The sequence below is a fragment of the Takifugu rubripes genome, chromosome 21 (genome assembly GCF_901000725.2).
Source record: "Takifugu rubripes chromosome 21, fTakRub1.2, whole genome shotgun sequence".
NCBI lineage: Eukaryota > Metazoa > Chordata > Actinopteri > Tetraodontiformes > Tetraodontidae > Takifugu > Takifugu rubripes.
Window position 1 is genome coordinate 9,885,429 of NC_042305.1, and position 18,473 is coordinate 9,903,901.

Sequence of the window (18,473 nt, forward strand, 5' to 3'; positions counted from 1 at the left end):
GAGCCAGTCTACCTTAAATGTATTATTATTATTGCGAACAACAACAACAACAATAATATAGCAGTAGTAAAACAAAAAACAGGCTGTCAAATAACCCGTAAAACTTATGTAATTATTAAACTAATTAAATTAAATTATTGATGTTTGTATTCATACATGCATTCATTAACCCAAAAGATATGTTCATCAATCAATCAATCAATCAATCTTGATTTATATAGTCGATAAAGTCAAACCCTCCACTGAAACAATGTTTTATATCTGAGCTTGATTAATTTCCTGAATTTGAAATTCCGTTTTGCTTACATGAAAGTCAGACCTCAGAGCCGTAAAGAGTTGGATTTTCCCTCTAAACTATTTTACACTCGTTGTCTAAGCTCTCCTGTGACGTCAGCCCGACTAATCCATCAGTGAGATCAACTGGGCCGTGTGTGCTTTTATTTTGTAAGGACAAACCGGAACGTGTTCGTGCCGCCGTGCGGCGTCTTGCAGCAGCCGCGGAGGATGCGCATATTCTCCGCTTTAAGGGGCCGTTCGGAGCTTCTCTCTGGCTGCTGGAGCATTTCTCCGTCTGGAATCATTCTAAACACTTTCTGGGATCCATTAAAACGCGGCCGTCGTTGTTCAAACATCAAACCGAAGCCGGTTTTGTTTCCGGATATTTTGTCAGACTGAGGGGGAGAAGTTTAGGACGCAGTTTCCGAGACGGGCTGACTTGATTTCGTCGGTGCCGAGAGGTTTTGGGATAAAGGGGCTAACCTGAAAAACCACCGCAGACGCGGTTATCTGCGGGAGCTGCGATTAAAAGAGCCGAAAACGCACGCGGACATTGAAATAAACTTTAAAAGGAACGGATTTCACACCACGTTGAAGTTTTTTTTTTCCGCTCCAGTGATTTTCGGGGGGACGCGCATTCTTCGGTCCGGCCGCTCAACTTTGGCTGAAATATGCGCAAACTTCCAAACCAAGCGTCGGTGTCCTGAAGCCAGAGAGGTCTGTGGTGGCCCAAACTGGATTTACTCTGCTTTTGTCCGTTCAGCGGGAAGTTTTAGTGCATCCAGCCGGAGCCGAGGAGCTGGCTGCTCCGTCTCCCCCCTCCTGGAAGGTGAGTTTTCCAAACCACATTTCCCGTTTTACTTGGATTTACCTGCCAGAGATTTTAGCTTCGCTTCGCATTTCCACGTTTTTTTTGTCGGACAGATTTGTTTTCAAAGAACCGCGGAACTCACTTTCTTAATCAGGTGTTTTCTTAATCAAAAGTTTCGTAACTTTTCCGTGTGTTTGGATGCGGAGCGCAAGGCCCAAATGTTCCCGAAGTTCCCTCAAAAGTCCGACTTTCTGTCCAAATCTTTGTCATTAATTTGAATGAACGCTTCCACGTCAAACACATGTTTCATCTGGAATTGGCTTCTTTATTTCTGTCTTATTCCCTCTTTTTATCCCAGTCTGTAAATGATACATGTGTTGCTGCTCCAAAACCTAAAATTACCTTTGATTTAAAACAATTAATTCTCATTTTCTGCCCTCTGCTGCTGCAGCTTCTCTTTTTGGTCTATTAATAAAGTCATGTTTGTATCTCTTTAGAGTTTAAATCCCCAGTTAGTCCCAGAAAATGTGAATCCCGACCAACATGGCATCGAAATTCCCATTTTTAAACCCTTTTGCTTGTCTTAAAACCAGAACCTTCCAGAATTGGAACAAAAAAAAGATGAAATCAAATGGTAAATGCAGCCATTTTATCTTCAAGGGGAATATTCTATTCCGAACCCCCTGGAGCTGTTTTAGGAACGAGGGAAACGAGCATATACGGAGGTGTGTTTTTGTGAAAACAGCAGCCTCGGGGGTCTGAACCTGCTGCCTGGGAGCGCTGGTTAAACTGGGAGCGAAGGGGGCGGCAGGCTTTGAAAGCTGAGGAATTTTATGCATGGATGGCGGCGAGCAGTAATTGCAGTGGAGGCTATGTTATGGATCAGACCTGCAGCCCTTTGTCTCGCTGTAATGAGGGGAGATAAATGTGGCTGCGGGTTCTAATCCCGTTAGTCTGACCCCTTTTATTATCCAGATGTTGAGAATTGGGATTTAGCAAACGGGCAGAGCAGAAACATCTGACAAAGGGGCGCGTGAACAGGAGGAAGTCCGGTTTGTCCCGGCTCCAGTCGGGGGCCTCTAAGGTTGGTTTCCATCCAGCAGAACCAGTGTTCTGCTGAAAGGCCTCTGAGCTGCAGGAACCCACTGGAGAAGGTGGAGGGAACGCTGCCGTGAGGCCGGCCGGTGCTGGATCCTTCGTCTCTAAACACCAGAACATTTTATGTCGACATCCTTGACGCCGGGCCGACGCAGGTCCGACCCGCCGGCTTCCACCCGTGTTGTGAGGCAGAGTTTGAGCCACAGTAAAACCGTGTGTGTTCTTCATAAAAGATGGTGTGTGTCAGACTCGCTCCTGTGTGTGTTGGGGGGGGGGTGTAATGTCACCCTCCTCGACGGAGCTCCGTCCTCCTCCTGAACGTGCCACGGCGGTGTTGGAGGCGACCCAAACACTGAGTCAGAGCCCAGAAAGCCTGAATGAACCGGATTCTTCACCCCCGTCAGATCCAGCTCTGCTGCAGCGTTCTTGGAAAGTTCAATCTGGTTCCTGAGCAAACGCATTGAGCTTCGTAGCGGGAAGGGAGGGGGGGGGGGCAGCTGTGAGTGAAAAGAACCGCTCGGTTCTGGCAGGATTCTGCTCCGTTTGTTTGTTAGGCCCGTCTTGACAGCCCGTGGGAGCAAATGGCGGCCGGCGTGGGGGGTCTGCCGGGCTCCTGGGGAAGCAGAAACCAACTGTTGGGTGATGGATCTCTCAGATGCTGCCAGCCTCTATTTTTCTGCGGCGGTGTCGGGTAGCGGCCCCCAGCTCTGGATCTCACGCACATTCCTCACACGGGGGCTACGGGGGTTTGTTGCCAGCGTTAATCTCTGCATCCAGATGCTGCAGAGGTGATGATGTGAGCAGATGTCGTGGAGAGCGCCGCTCTCCGCATCCTTCGGCCAAGGTCTCACAGCACAACACGGCTTTTTTGGAGTCTTGTCTGGACTTCCGTGCGAACTCGCCTTGAAACGCACAGAATATTCGCATCCTTCGTCCCCGAATGTCGGAATTTCCCTCCGACAGCAGGAAAGATTTACCATAAAATCGGGAAAATTGGCATTTGCTTCAGCGTTCCTCTATTTTCACGCGTGTTTCTTTTTTTTTTTTTCCATCATTGGGTTTAGTCTGTTTTGCATTGTCCTCTCAGGAGGGGGCGCTACAGGAGGCTTCCTCCACCTCGGCTGATCCAGAGAGGTTTAAAAACTCGCCGCTATCGTCGAAAAAATTCCTGTAACGCGTCATTTTTAGGGTGTCGCTTCTCGCTCCCCTGCGTGCTGAGTATCGCTACTCTTTAAATGACTGTTACTGTCTCTCAGTTAAATAACAACATTCCCATATTGTTTTCCATCATTGGTGAAAACCGACGGAATCGCCACCGTAGCGCTTTACGCTAACGCTGCTAGCTTGTTGTTCACGTTCTGCCGCCTGAACCCCAGGTGGCGCTCCGCCTGGCGTGTTTTTGTTTCTGGATCTGGAGTCCTGCGCGAGGCGACGTAGACGTTTGCCGGCTGTTTTTTCCGCTCTCCCCTTCGGGTCGCGGCATATTTTGATTCCCACAAACGGCGTCATTATTTCCAGCGCCGCGTCGATGGCGGTTGGCGGACCGCAGCAAACACGCCCGGGCTGTTTTCATCCGTGTTTTCTTTTTTCCCTGTTTCCAGTTTGGCGCTGATGCCCCGCAGGTCTGGATGGAGCTGCAGTCTCAGAGAAACCTCCGGTTGTAGCTCCCTCAGCAGGATGCTGATGAGGCCAAGTTTACGTCTCCTCCTGACTCTCCTGCTCCTCCAGGTTTTAAGGACCCTGTGCCGGCCGACCGATGAAGGTATGACCCTCTTTGCCTTGTTAGCCCCCCCGTTCATTGGGAACGCCGTAAACGTCGGCTCTGTTTGAAGCGACTCTTATCTGGAGTCTTGATAACCGAAGCTTTGTTCTCGGCTCAGGAATGCTAACAGACTCCAGACACTTGCGTGGCTGGTGACTCTTTCCTTCAGGAAATCGCCAGAAATGGACGGCTTTCCGAATAAATACGGCGTTCCTCCCATGAAATAAGCTGGCTGTGGGGTGTGTAAACATTGGCTTTAACTCGGAGCAGAAGTTAAAAGTCACGCAGGTCAGCGTGAAATCAAATTCTTAGGGGGAAGAATTCACATTTGCAGGGGGAAAAAAACTGGGAGATCTTTTTATTATTTTGTAAATAAGTTTTAAATCCTGTAAGCTCGGCGTTGTGAGTGGGATCAGTCAGTTCCAGAGGGGGCCTCAGTCCAGTCGGGCCGTTCCACCGGTTGATTCCTGAAGAGCCCGTGAAACCGAATCCTTAAAAATGTGCCTGCTGGATCCGGTCCAGCGGCCCGGTCACTGCCCGGACTTGCGGATTGATGGTTTTGGATGTTTACGCTCGGCAGTCGGAAGCGGGGAGCAGCGGAATACGATGAAGGCTCAGCGTTATAGTTGGAGTCGTTGGGCGCGAGGGTCCCTGCGAGCCCAGAAATCTGTCCTGTGTTTAGGTGAGCGGAGGGACGCGAGCAGTAAATGGCTCCCATCTGTAGCTGCGGGGCGGCCGGGCTACCTGGCAGCTCCCGCTCCTCCCGCCCCCTCCTCCTCTATAACGAGGAGGTATTTGCTGTCACCACGAGGGGAGTTCACTGCCGAACGGCTGTAAATTAACCCCCAAAAAGAGGAGGAGAGGAGCCGGGTCTCTGATCCGCCAGGATCCAGTTTCTGAGGAGAAGGTTTAACGTCTGAGGTGAGCTGTAAACGTCCCCAGGGTGCGGGGGGGGGGCACATTCACACTTCCCCGGAACGCCAGGTTCTGTCTCTGCTGGTCGTTGGGGGATCTAATGCAAACGCCGATGGGATCGTCAGTCGAATGGAGGATTTTGTTAAGATCAGCTGAGCTTCTGCCGCTCCAGCAGCACCCGGGCATCCGGCAGCCCCCACAGCCCACCCTCTGTGATCCAACCAAACCAGCCACAATACCAGTGCACGGTTAGGTAGCATCTGCACCCCTGTGCCCCCCCCCCACTCACACAGAGTGACTGATGACTTCAGCTGTTGAAGAACAATCCCAGCAGCAGCATTTGGCCACATTCCTTTTGTCCTGAAACAAAATGGCCTCATGGAAACGGCGCCGTCTCCTCGCAGGCCTCTTTGTTTGTCTTTTCTTCCACACGAGAAAAGAATATTCGGCCGCCAAATTAGAATCTCCTCTGCCGGCCCGGGGCCTTTGCTCCTCGCCCCGAGCTGAGTGTTTGGACGTTGACGTGCACCTCGTCGCTCTGCTGTCAGTCACAGCCGATGTCAGCGTTGACCCCTGGGTGGGGGGAGGATCCGGCTCCGACAGTGACGGGACCCAGAGGAGCCGGATCCTCTTTTAACTCTTTAATCCTCCCTGGGACATTAAAGCGTGCGCTTCGTGACCCGCTCGGATCCGAGTCACAGTTTGGTTTTACTTTCCTTTGCTGATATTTATGGTTGCCCATGGCAACAGTTCTCACAATAGTCTTTTGTCACGGTAACGCCGAGGAACAAATTGATGATTAGCCCGGTGCTTTAGATGCCAACTGGTTTGAAGCAACAGCGCTTGGGTGGGTTTGCGTTGCACCGCTGCGGCACAAGCGGGTTTGTACTTGAGTCCTGACAGAAACGAGGGAAATTATTATACGAGAAATCCTTTAGTACACGCGGAGGCAACATCCAGCGTTAGCATTTGTGGCTAACTAGCCAATTCATTGTCGGCATGAGTCACGAAACACTCCAATCACAGCATTAACAGAATGGTATCAACTTGGCACACTTGGAACTCCGGTTAAAAGGAGCCACTCGGCCCAGGACTGGAGGCCTCCATCACTGGGGGGGGGGGGGGGGCACATTCCTTTCTGCACTTCTGTATCCATTCAGCTGCTTGTATGAAAATGCATAATGTTCCCCTAATTCATCTGAACTCTCTGCCGTTGGTCTGCAGACGGGGGCAACAAAACCAGGACTAGCTCTTCATGGTAATTGACCATTAGCACCCCAGTGAGGGGCTAAATGCAGCTGTGCTCATTTGAATGACACTTGGAGACCTTAGCAGCACTTTTTATCTTCTAAAGTGTTAATCCGCGCCAGCTCGTCGGGAGTGAAAAGGTTCCAGCGGGGACACTCGCTCCATGTTCTCCTCTCTGGGGGGAGGGAGCGCTTCTAATGGGCTTTGTCCTTTTCTTTTGCTTCTTGGCAGTCCCACCTTTTGTCTTTGAGACCTCCACACACACACACACACACACACACACACACACACAGGCCAGCTGATCTGCAGAGGAAACTTCCTCGCTGTTCCCCCAGCTGGACCTCACCGCTGCAGCCGACCATCACTGCAGCCAGAGCAGGAAATCCCAGAAGTCATTCACGCGGCATATTACTTCCTATCCTGTGTCCAGAGCAGCTTTCATAGACCGGTGCCGCCATCACTTCCTCCTCACTTTACACACCAGTGAGCCGCCGCCCCCCCCTCGGTTTCAACAGAGAATTCCTCCCATGCTTTATTGAATTAAGCTGATTCCAAAATGCGTCAGTCAAACAGTTGAAAGGACAGAATTTCCAGGTTTGTTTAATTTTAGAAGTCCCCGTTGGTTCAATCATCCAATCACAGCAGCGGAAGATGAAACCTCCCAAAAAAGGGCTTTTGGCCTCAGATTGAAGCTAAAGTTCAAAGTTGGCCTGCACTTGTGTTGTGAATGTGTTGGCGTGTTTTTTTTTTAGTTGGACCGTGTTGTCGCCGTATTTTAAAGGAGCACAAATGTTCCCGGCGGTGCTGGAGAATAAAGAGAGCAGCAGATTTTACAGCTTTTTATGGTCCTTTTATGGTGTCTGCGGTCAGATTAACAGCTGGGATGTTGACACAGTCTTATCAGTGGCATCTGCGTGCACAGCGACACACACGTCTGCCCTCGTCACTGGAAGCTTTTTCTTCTTCTTTTTTTAAAGGAGAAAGTCGATCCCAGTCCCTGCCCCCTTTTCCTGCTGGGATTAAGGGCCTGTCAAGCACATGTGATCCAGGAAATACCTTTACTAGGCCCGAGCAGGATCGCCATGGCAACCGGCACTCGAACCTGCCGTTGCAGGCCCTCGCTCCTGCGCGCACGCTGGCCTCCTCATCCTCCTTTTATCGTTGGGAGGTCTTTGTTGTGGGGGTGGGCGGGGCCAGTGGAGTTCGCTGCTGTTGTCCTGAGGTTGTTTTCTGTGGATGAGCTTCCTGTTCTGGAGAGCTGGATTCACAGAAACCCAGAATGATCGCAGCCTCGGGCTAGCCTCCCTCCGTGGTATTTGATTATCCTCGCTGTCTTCATGCTGAAGGTGAGGCAGGGAGGAGGATCAGACTTATTCCTGAGATCACCCATGTGGCTAATAAAGCTGAAAGACTATGTTTTGTTGGTCACAGCGACGCACCCGGTCCACCCATTTGGCCGAGTCAGTGAGAGCGCGGCTCTTGATTGTTGCAGCGCCCCCTCCTGTTGTGTTTGAAGAGCACGCTCGCCTCCACTAACGAGGCCTTGTGATCGCATTATCAGCAGCACTGTTTGTCCCCTCACTGCTGCAGGTCTTCCCCTCACTTTAACAGATCTGACGCTGAGCGTCGGGTCTCGGAGGGCTTGGCGTCGCCACATTTCCAGGGACGCCAACGCGGAGGCGGAGTACGTGTTTTGAGAAACTTTTTCAACGCTCTCGGGAAACCGAGACGCCGCGCCCCCGCGGCCCTGGAGCACCGACATGACCAGCGATGATCTGCACCTTTTGTAACTGGACAAACAACACCAGCGTGATGGACAGCGTGTCATCTTAATCGGGTTAGCCCCTCCCCCCTGCAGACCATGCAGTCATTCAGAGCGGGGGCTCAGGTGTCTCGCTCTGTGATGCATCCCGCTCCCTTTAATCCTCTTAATTGAATTTCACCTTCCTCTGTCGAGTAGCTCCTGGCCCTTCTGAAGGCGGCGGTGATTTAATTTTAGGACAGAAGCGAAACAGCCTCACCGGGAGGAAGTGGAGAATGGAAGTTTAGTGCGTCAATTTTGTGCGTCGCTGTTGCGTCTGCAGCCTTTCCTCCGTCAGGTTTTGTTGGTGGTGCTCGGAGGCATCCTCCCCTCAGTTCGGAAGGCTTTTGGCTCCGGCTGTGAATATTGACGGGGTGCTTCTCGTCCTCCGTCCCTGCCAGAGATGTCGGGTGGAGCCGTTCCAGGGTTTTCCCTGTCATTAATCCTCAGGCTGCAGCTGCTTTACAAACAGGCAGAGCAAAATCGGAGAAACTGCATTTGAATGAGGGGAAACTGAGCGGAAACTTTAAAAAAGAAAAAAAGATCACAATCATGACGTCATCATGGATCCGCAATGATTGCCAATCAGATTTTCTTCTCCAGATGGGAAGAGACCCTGGAACTACATTTTCCAAAGAGCGCTGCGGTTCGATGTGGTTCACATTTATCTGCTCCAGAACAACAGTTCTTTACCGAGCGCTCATGCAGCAGCACGTGCAGCTCTGTGAGAGAGGAGGAGGGTTTCACAGTTCACGCTTCAGACCTGAGGCCAAACGCCGTCTCTCTGTCCTCACAGTGGCTGTGGAAGCTCCTCTTGAAATGTTCACGCTCTACCCCGGCCAACCTCTTGACCTGAGCTGCCCCGCCAGCGACTCCACCCAAGCTGTCAACTGGACCAAAGACCACGTGCTGGTGGTGGACGGGGAGCACACGCGCATCCGTAACGGCCACCTGGAGATCGAGAGCGTGGAGCTGAGCGACTCTGGCCTGTACGCCTGCACCACCTTCGGGAACCACAGCGGCTTGTTTAACATCTCAGGTACACCAGGTTCAGTGGTGGGGGCGCGGCAGGTAACGCTGTATATTCAGGCCTGTCTCCTGTCTCTCTAGTTGATGTTCTGGCGTCATCGGAGGACGACGAAGAAGACGAGGAGTCATCATCAGAGGAAGCCAAGCTGCTGGGCAGCCAGAAAGAGCTGCGTAAGTGAGGCCATCATCAAATGGTCATTACTCACACCCTAAACTGTCCCGGGGTTATGACTTCAGCGTGTGTGTATGTGTGAGTGCATGAATCATGGGGTTTCACCTCTCGGTGACCGTTGTTACACACTGAATAAATAACAGCGGTTCACCTTAGATGTCCTCCAACTTTTCTTGTCCGCCCACACACTCCAGCAGCTGGCGAGCGTAACGACCATTAGCTTACACATTGGCCCTCTTCCTGCCGCTGTATCAGTATCAGTTGAGAATGGTTCTGTTGCTTAAGTTCTAACTTTTCTAAACGATTGTTTACTTCCCGGCCTCATTAGTTTGTTTTTGGTCAGGGGTTTTGTGAATCTGCCAACCGTCTTTCTCCTCCTCAGCGATGGCGCCGCAGTGGGCTCACCCAGAGAAAATGGCCAAAAAGCTTCACGCCGTTCCAGCCAGTAAGACCGTCAAGTTTCGCTGCCAGGCCAGCGGCAACCCCACCCCGACCCTGAAGTGGTACAAGAACGGCAGGGAGTTCAAGAGAGACCATCGCATCGGAGGCTTCAAGGTCACCGCCGCTCTTCACCTCCTCGCTCTGCTGCTCCCTAGTTCTGTCGAACAGTAGAACATTAGAACGTCGGCCTCCTCCTTCAGTCAGTAATGTGCACGGCGGCGTCCGAGGTTCACGTTTGACCTGTGAAGCGCAGCAGATGAAGCTCGAAGGCTGCAGGTGGACGCGGCCCTGTCGTCCCTGCTGTCACTGGGCTGTTTTATGGCTCCTTCTGTTGTCCTGTTTCCAGGCAGGCTGTCCTCACATGTGACGCTAACAGCTGATAAACTGTGAGTTTATAATGGCTGATAGGGCGTTTACTGCCGCGTCTGGATTAACTCTCAACACGGGTGCGGACCGGATCCGTTTATGCTTCAATCACCATCGTTTATTGGAAACACACCCCTTCAATGCACTCTTTGTTTTTCAAGAATCTCTTTCCTAAAATAAGAATTCAGGTCAGAGTGAAATCCACTCAGTCAAACGTTATTACTTGTTATTTTAACATTAACGTACAGATTGTTGATCCTTTTAATATCTTCAATTTATGAGGCGAGCTAAAACCTTTGGCATCAATTTTGAACGTTTTAAGGGCTTTTAAAAATATATAATTGATTTTATTGGGCATTCTTAGGAGATTTTAGGACCTTTTTTTTTATTTGTCTTTGTTGTGCCATTTCTTGATGGTGGGAAATCATTCAGAACAGCTACATTCAAGTGTGTGCTTGTGCGCGCTTCTGTGCAAGTGTGTGTTACAGCTGCTCTTCCCATCATGGTATATGCTGGTCCAGCCTTATCTCATTTTCCTCTACAGCTGGGACACATTTAGGAGTTTCCTTTCAGCTGTGTACCCCCACCACACACACACGCACGCACACACACACACACACTCGCATACACACGGACTTTTCACCCAATCAGGCAGCAGCCGTCAACATCTGCTTGCAGCTTTCTGCAAAGGCCTGCACCGGCGGTCAGCGACATCTCTCATCTGAGCTCTTTAATCGCCGCGCGTTTATCACTCGTACAGTCTGCGCGGAGACGTTTGTGCGTGCACGTGCGTGTGTGCGAGGGACGTAATGTCGACCACATGTATGTGAAGCCAGGCAGAGCACATCTGGCAGCGGGAATCACGTTCTGCAGCTAAATGAGGGAGAGCGTGTGTGGATATGCATGTTTGATGTTGCTGTTGCCTCAGAGGTCGCCTGATTAATCGCACGCCGCCGCTCGCAGCAGATTTATGGAAGAAAAACTGTAATATGTCTTGGAGAGACGCACTAATAAGACGGGATGGAGCAGCCATGCATAAAACATTTTCTCTGATGCCGCCCCCCCCCCCAAAGAAAACCCAAAACGCTGATCACATGAGGATGTGTCAGTTTCTTCACCCCGCACACGGTGACCTTTAGATGTTGGCCGGTAGTTTTGGGTTCATATTCTTAGAAAAGGGACATTTTAGCGGAGGTTCAGGCTGCATGTACAATTGCTGGTTAGCAAGCTCTAACTCTGGGTCCTTGTCTGGACTTTTAGGTCCGTGACCACATGTGGACCATCATCATGGAGGCCGTGGTCCCCTCTGACAAAGGCAACTACACCTGCGTGGTGGAGAACCAGTATGGCAGCATCAACCACACCTATCAGCTGGATGTAGTGGGTGAGGCTTGATTCCTGCTGTGATAGAACCTCCTGAACTCACCGTAGGTCAGTTGTTCACTATAATTCCTTCTCATTTGCATCCTGCAGAACGCTCCCCACACAGGCCGATCCTTCAGGCCGGCCTCCCAGCCAACCGCACCGCAGTGGTGGGCAGCGACGTGGAGTTCGAGTGCAAAGTGTTCAGCGACCCTCAGCCTCACATCCAGTGGCTGAAGCACATCGAGGTCAACGGCAGCCGCCACGGCCCTGACGGCCTGCCGTACGTCCGCATCCTCAAGGTAGGAGGAGTTTATCAGTACAAAGTGGAACATCTTTCTACAGCATAGACTGTTATGACTGCCAAACCCTCTGGAGTTCTGCGGTACAGAACTAAGCCCCGCCTCCCCTCCCCGGCGGTCTCGGATGGACCTCTGTTACTCTGTGAAACTGTAAATCCTTTGTTGCTTTTGTTGTAATGTGATTTTGGGTCCCGGCCTGCTGTGTGTTGTCTGTTTTGCTGCACATGACGTGTCTTTATTTGCAGCATTCGGGGGTCAATAGCTCGGACGCTCAGGTGCTGACCCTCCACAATGTGACTGAGGAGGAGAGCGGGGAGTATATATGTAAAGTGTCCAATTATATAGGAGAGGCCAATCAGTCAGCCTGGCTGACTGTCATCCGCTATGAACCCACAGGTAACCGCCATCACCACCACCTCCCATGATGCAACAGGAGCACCATAAAGCAGGGTCCATCCTCAGCTGTTTCTCTCCTCCCTGCCTCCCCCTGTTCCTCCCCCCTCAGCGTCCTGACTGTAAATGACACTATGGAAAATTCCCAGCAGAACAGTTTGAGCGCGTTTGGTCTCATGTTTATCTGACTCTCTTCTCATGCCTACCCCCTTCCCCCTGCCGTGCCCTCCCAATAAGGGCCTCTCTGCCATCTTCCATTACTTTCGCTTTCTTTCCCTTCAAAGGAACAACCCCCCCTCCCCCGTCTGCTCACATCCACATGTCCTGCTGTTTGTCTCGCGCAGGGCTGGGTATCCTTCACAACTTAAAAGGGGGGTAAAACCTCTGTGTTTCAGCTCCTGTAGTTTAATATTTAACTCTCGCATCACCAGTATTATTACACCGTGTGAGCAGACGAGCGTCAGTGTTGCAGTGTAGCGCTTAAACTTTTTTAAGCGTGTTTGAATGTGTCACCTAGTATTTATCCAGTCAAGCAGACTAATTGGCTCATTCAGCTGATGGATGGGTGGATGGATGGATGGATGGATGGGTGGGGGGGTGGGTGGGTGGGTGGATGGATGGATGGATGGATGGATGGATGGATGGGTGGGTGGATGGGTGGGTGGATGGGTGGGTGGATGGATGGATGGATGGATGGGTGGGTGGATGGATGGATGGATGGGTGGGTGGATGGGTGGGTGGGTGGGTGGGTGGATGGATGGATGATGGGTGGGTGGATGGATGGGTGGGTGGATGGATGATGGATGGATGGGTGGGTGGGTGGATGGATGGATGGGTGGGTGGATGGGTGGGTGGATGGATGGATGGGTGGGTGGATGGATGGGTGGATGGATGGGTGGGTGGATGGGTGGATGATGGGTGGGTGGATGGATGGATGGATGGGTGGATGGATGGATGGCAGTGTTCTCCTGTACACGGATACTCAGCCCTGGTCCCGTGTGCTCTGTTCTGCTGTGGAAGTTCTCCATGTTCTCCATCTCCTGCATGTAGAGATGAGACTGAGGTCATCAATGTGGTGTTTGGGGCGGACCGACGGTCGGTCCGGCGGCTCAACCTAACCGATTCCTCCACTAACAGATTCTGGAGGTCTCCTCCTGACAAAGTGTTAGCTTTTGGTGCAGGTGGTGTTGGATGGCGAGGGGAGAACGCTCCTCCATCCTCTTTCCTTTTCCAAAATCCTTCACTCATGGTTCTGTTTCCTCTTGGGCCTCTTGTTGGGTCTGCTTGTTCTTTTCTAGACCGCTGGCTTTAACATCACCGACAAGGAAATGGAAGTCCTCCAACTGAGAAATGTGTCTTTTGATGACGCTGGGAAGTATACCTGCTTGGCGGGCAATTCTATCGGGTTCTCTCATCACTCTGCATGGTTGACCGTGTTTGAAGGTATCAGTGGTTCTGTCTCTCCTGTATTTCCTTGTCTTTCCTCCCGACCCTCAGCCCGACCCTCCGACTCACATTTGTCAGTAGTTCTGGTAAATGTGATCAGAAGTCGGCGCTGGTACTAAAACCGCTTCCTGCCCTCGGCATGGGTCCTGCTCCATCTCAGCCATAGATGGGAGAGCTGGGCCCATGTCCTGCTGTCCCTGCAGTGGACTCAGAAGCACGCCAAACGACCCAAACGCCGGCTGAGCGTCGTGTTTGGGGATGTTTGGAGCTTCTGATTCTCCTTGAACTGTCCCGCCCCTTTTTGCTCTTTAACCCCCGTTTGATCTGGAGCGCCGCTGATCGGCTCTGGCGTGCGCTACAAATGACGGGCATGCCCGATGTCATTTCCCGCTGCGAGCGCAGCGGTCGGCTTTGATAATTGGCTCCGCTGCAGTGGATGCGTCTCATTCCTGGGCGACGGAATCTGCATTTGGCCAATTACCAAAGCCGCTCGTCGGGTGGCGTTTTCATAAAGCCGCAGCTCATTTGTGCAGCTGGTGTTGGTCAGAGGTGGAACTTGGTTTGGGATGTGAAATCTTCCAGAATGAGGGACATCCGGCAGATTTAGAGTAGCACAGACTTGTCTGCAGCTTCCAAAAGGTTTGACTGGTTAAACGGGGTGAAGCTCGCAGAAATGCAAACGTGTTCCAGCACGTAATAATATGCTGGCGCCGAGTGTTGAGCCCACACTGAATACCTGCCCTCAAGCCCCTCCCCCTTCTAGAGCATCGCAGGAAGCACAGTCGGAGAACAAAGAGAGGTTTCCACTACTGTTTCCACTTTCAAGTTCCAGATTTCCTTTATACTTTCCAGGCTAGTGCAGAAACATGGCAGAGCAACACTCTAGCAGCCATGAAGGGGAACCACCTTCATCTATATAAACGTCTGCTCTTAACAGGGTTAGATGGTTCAGGTCTCAGTTATTCCTAATTTCCATGTTTTATAAAAGTCATCCCAGGCCAAGGAGCCACACTCGTCCTGTGACTGCGGTGTGGGATCCATTAGAGCTGGATAATCGTTGGTGTTTCTACTCTCAGGGAGGAAAAAAACAAGATCTGAAGCAGTTTCCTTTTAAAAGCAGGTTAAATCGGCACCAGCACCAACACACACCTCTGACACTGTCCGTGGACGTTGGCGTCTCCGACATGATGAACACAAAGATGATTATCGTCTAAAAGTCAGATTCTTTGTACACAAAGACAGAAAATCCTTCTGAAAACTCACATCAGAGCCTTCATAGATTTTAAAGATAGTTTGACTCGATGCTCCATTGAATTTTTTTGTAGTGAAGATCCTGGTAGGGGTCAAAGGTTCTGACTTTTAGACCCGTAATTGGTTGTAATTGGTCGTGCTGGGATGGGATGGGATGGGATGGATGAACTGAAGCCCGTGTGCCCGATGAGCGCTCACCCTGCATCTCCCCCTCCTCACCCCACCATCTAGCCGTCCCCCACTATCCTCCAGCCAACCACACCTACCTGGAGGTCGTCATCTACTGTGTGGGGTTCTTCCTAATCGTGGTGATGATCACCGTTGCCATCATCGTCAAGATCCGCACCTCGTCCAAGAAGAGTGACTTCAACAGCCAGGTGGCCGTCCACAAGCTGGCCAAGAGCATCCCCCTGCGCAGACAGGTAACAGAAAGTAGATAGGGGGTTTGGAACATTATACCTCTTCTCCTCTTCTTTCTGCACTTCCTTCGATCCAGATTGACAAATGTTTCAAAGGTAAAAATTCAGAGCCCTTCCTGGTTTGCCGGAGGTCTTCTCAGGTAAATATGAACGTTGGGCCGGTCAGCTGATGAGGCCGGCTCAGCCAATCAACTGACGGCATAGTCTGGCGTAGCGTTCCGAGCTCGAGCGGCGCTGGCGTAGCTACTGGTTCCGTGTCCAGTGACACTTTCTCCAGCTGTGGCCTTCGGAGCGAAGCTGGATTCATCTGAGTAAAACTGTTGACGGGCGTGTGTTCCACTTTGAGAAGAGTAATGTCAGTGTCTTTGACCTCAGGTGTCTGTTGACTCAGGCTCTTCCATCCACTCTGGAGCCATGCTGGTCCGCCCGTCTCGCCTGTCCTCCAGCGGCTCTCCGATGCTTTCAGGCGTGTCGGAGTATGAGCTGCCTCAGGACCCTCGCTGGGAGCTTCCCCGGGACAGGTACCCTCCTTCAGACTTAAAGAGAGAGACCGCAGGCTTGTATCTGAGGCCTAACTGGTTCTGGGTGCGTTTCTCCTGGGCAGACTGGTTCTCGGGAAGCCTCTGGGTGAAGGCTGCTTCGGTCAGGTGGTGATGGGTGAAGCCATGGGACTGGACAAGGAGAAGCCAAACCGGGTCACCAAGGTGGCTGTCAAAATGCTGAAATGTGAGTTAGATCTGCGGACCGTCCAGCTGTCAGACTCCAGGCTGAGCGGAGTAAAAGTTTATGAGTCTATTTAACAGGCGATCATTAAACTGAGGACAGGAGACGGAGGAGCAGCCTTTACTCATTCCAGCTTGAGCCGTAGCTGCGTTTTCGCCATTTCGGTCCTCATCTGTTTACTTTCTGCTCTTCTGCAGCTGACGCCACTGAGAAAGACCTGTCGGACCTGATTTCAGAGATGGAGATGATGAAGATCATCGGGAAGCACAAGAACATTATTAATCTGCTGGGAGCCTGCACGCAAGATGGTAGGACACAACCAGAAAGAACGTCTGTTAGCTTCAGGCTAACACGCAATAGGAGTCATAATTAGTGTGCTAGTAAAAATTAGCATTACGAGCACCATATTTGCCCAAGACTCTTTGGACTCGGGCTCCTTCTGTGCTTCTGCTTCAAACTCTACGTCTTCTCATGGTGTCTTCTGTCTCCAGGTCCACTTTACGTCATAGTCGAGTACGCGTCCAAGGGAAACTTGCGGGAATACCTCCGAGCTCGGCGCCCTCCGGGAATGGAGTACTGCTACAACCCGGACCAGGTCCCAGTGGAGAACATGTCCATCAAGGACCTGGTGTCCTGTGCCTTCCAGGTGGCTCGAGGGATGGAGTATTTGGCCTCCAAAAAGGTGACCTCTCCTACCTGCCTGGGTCATGTGACGGGCTGGACGCTGCGTGTTAGTAACGCGCGCTCTCATTGGTCCAGTGCATCCACAGAGATCTGGCTGCTCGCAACGTTTTGGTGACAGAGGACAACGTGATGAAGATCGCGGACTTTGGCCTGGCGAGGGACATCCACCATATCGACTATTACAAGAAGACCACAAACGTAAACGTTTGCTCTGAACGAGCCGATCGAGCATGTTTTGTTTTGGAGGATTCGATTCACCCGCGCCAAAATTTGGATTTTCAAACGAGCCGTGACCTTAAATCCGAAATGTTTTGACCTTCTAGGGGCGTTTGCCGGTGAAGTGGATGGCTCCTGAGGCGCTCTTTGACCGCATCTACACGCACCAGAGCGACGTGTGAGTATCACGCCAGCTCTTCCTGCTCGGCTCGCTGGATTGTGGGAATCGGCAGCGTGGAAACCTGCGTGTTTGTGTCTCAGGTGGTCGTTCGGTGTTCTGCTGTGGGAGATCTTCACCCTGGGTGGTTCCCCGTATCCCGGCGTGCCCGTGGAGGAGCTGTTCAAGCTGCTGAAGGAGGGTCACCGCATGGACAAACCCTCCACGTGCACCCACGAGCTGTAAGATGCTATAAAAAATGTTGTTTCCGTAGTGGTGGCTGATGTTTGAGGGGTTTGGATCCTGGTGGTGACCCCCGGTTCTGTTTCAGGTACATGATGATGAGGGACTGCTGGAATGCTGTTCCCTCTCAGAGACCCACCTTCAAACAGCTGGTGGAGGATCTGGATCGCTGTCTGGCCATGACGTCCAACCAGGTGAGTCGGTTTCCTCCCACGGAGCCGATCTGTTGCTCTGAGGTCAGAGTTGACTCCCGTTTGTAACTCCAGGAGTATCTGGAGCTGTCGATGCCTCTGGACCAGTGTTACCCCGACACCCGCAGCTCCACCTGCTCCTCCGGCGAGGACTCGGTCTTCTCCCACGACGCCGGTGCCGAGGAACCCTGCCTGCCCAAGTTTCCTCCCCACTCCAACGGCGCCGCCATCAAGAAACGCTGATACCTCACTCGCTCCTGCTCTTCCTGGGTTTAGACTCTGACTCCGCCCCCTCTTCCAGAGACCAAGCTAAGAGCCCCCGATGAGACGGGGCACGGAGGATACCTCACAGAACCTGCTGGGTCAAGCGGACCTGGAGCCGTTTCCCAGTTGTCGATGGCGACGACGTTTACGGGGCACTTTGTTTTAGCGGTGGCGGTGGCTTTTCTTCTACGCTTTGGGCATTCCGCGGATCAAAGGACTATTCCGAATGTTCTGCTTTCCAACATCTCCAGACCAAATCCAGAGAACGTGAGACCCACGGACACCGGGATGTTCTTGTACATACAGTTAGAAAATTATAAATATGAATATATATTTACATTGTACTCTTTATTTTTATGTCCATCATTGATTTATTTTCTTTTGTACATGGATTCTTTGGTTTGATCCATTTTTAATAGACTGTAGTTACATGAAAACGTGTCTGAGGGTCACATGGCCAGTCCACCGCAGCTTCAATTTATGATATAATCGATGAAAACTATATGATATAAATGCATATATATATATATATATATATATATATATTTGGTTTTCTACTTTCAAATGTAAATGCTTTCAGCCTGCAGTGAGTGTGACTGTGTGTGTGTGTGAGTGTGGGATCTTCGTCCATGTTTTAGAGAATTCTGACTTTTTTTCAAAATTCCTAAAATCGTGGAGGAAGAGGAAAGTTCTCAAAGGGGGGGTTTGGTGTGTCTCCGCCCCTTTCCGGACCCCCACAGGTGTTCATTTCCCTGCGTGGGTGCACTTGGCTGTGGCTGCTCGACCTCTGCTGTAAATGCTTGAAAAGGAGTTTTATTTGCTGCCATCGTAACTTCTGAAGAAGGGTTGCAGATACGCGTATGTCATCGTAAAAAGATTCAATAAAATGCTATAGATAAAGTG

The 18,473-nt window shown here is 51.3% G+C and overlaps 1 protein-coding gene across 3 annotated transcripts; it reads left to right on the plus strand.

Annotated features, from left to right (window-relative positions):
* Positions 1 to 500: 500 nt before the first annotated feature.
* Positions 501 to 18,473, plus strand: fgfr1a (fibroblast growth factor receptor 1a). Of its 3 annotated transcripts, none has more exons than XM_003974593.3 (18): positions 501 to 1,105; positions 3,787 to 3,947; positions 8,708 to 8,950; positions 9,022 to 9,111; positions 9,495 to 9,667; positions 11,180 to 11,303; positions 11,393 to 11,583; positions 11,829 to 11,979; positions 14,905 to 15,095; positions 15,468 to 15,613; positions 15,697 to 15,818; positions 16,013 to 16,123; positions 16,307 to 16,497; positions 16,575 to 16,697; positions 16,823 to 16,893; positions 16,977 to 17,114; positions 17,204 to 17,309; positions 17,382 to 18,473. In XM_003974593.3, exons 2-18 carry the CDS (start codon positions 3,797 to 3,799, stop codon positions 17,547 to 17,549), a joined length of 2,490 nt encoding a protein of 829 aa, XP_003974642.2. In that variant the 5' UTR covers positions 501 to 1,105; positions 3,787 to 3,796; the 3' UTR covers positions 17,550 to 18,473. The 3 variants fall into 3 exon arrangements, with proteins under 3 accessions (XP_003974642.2, XP_011613790.1, XP_003974640.2); XM_011615488.2 differs by lacking the exon at positions 11,829 to 11,979 and adding an exon at positions 13,275 to 13,419 and having other exon boundaries at positions 502 to 1,105; positions 14,905 to 15,101; XM_003974591.3 differs by lacking the exon at positions 11,829 to 11,979 and adding an exon at positions 13,275 to 13,419 and having other exon boundaries at positions 502 to 1,105.

What these genes read in the sequence shown, in the direction of transcription:
- fgfr1a (XM_003974593.3), top strand. Translation starts at nt 3,797, where the DNA reads ATGCCCCGCAGGTCTGGATGGAGCTGCAGTCTCAGAGAAACCTCCGGT. An exon ending in CGGCTTGTTTAACATCTCAG is followed by an intron (nt 8,951 to 9,021) that starts GTACACCAGGTT and finishes CTGTCTCTCTAG; the next exon opens with TTGATGTTCTGGCGTCATCG. An exon ending in AGTATTTGGCCTCCAAAAAG is followed by an intron (nt 16,498 to 16,574) that starts GTGACCTCTCCT and finishes TCATTGGTCCAG; the next exon opens with TGCATCCACAGAGATCTGGC.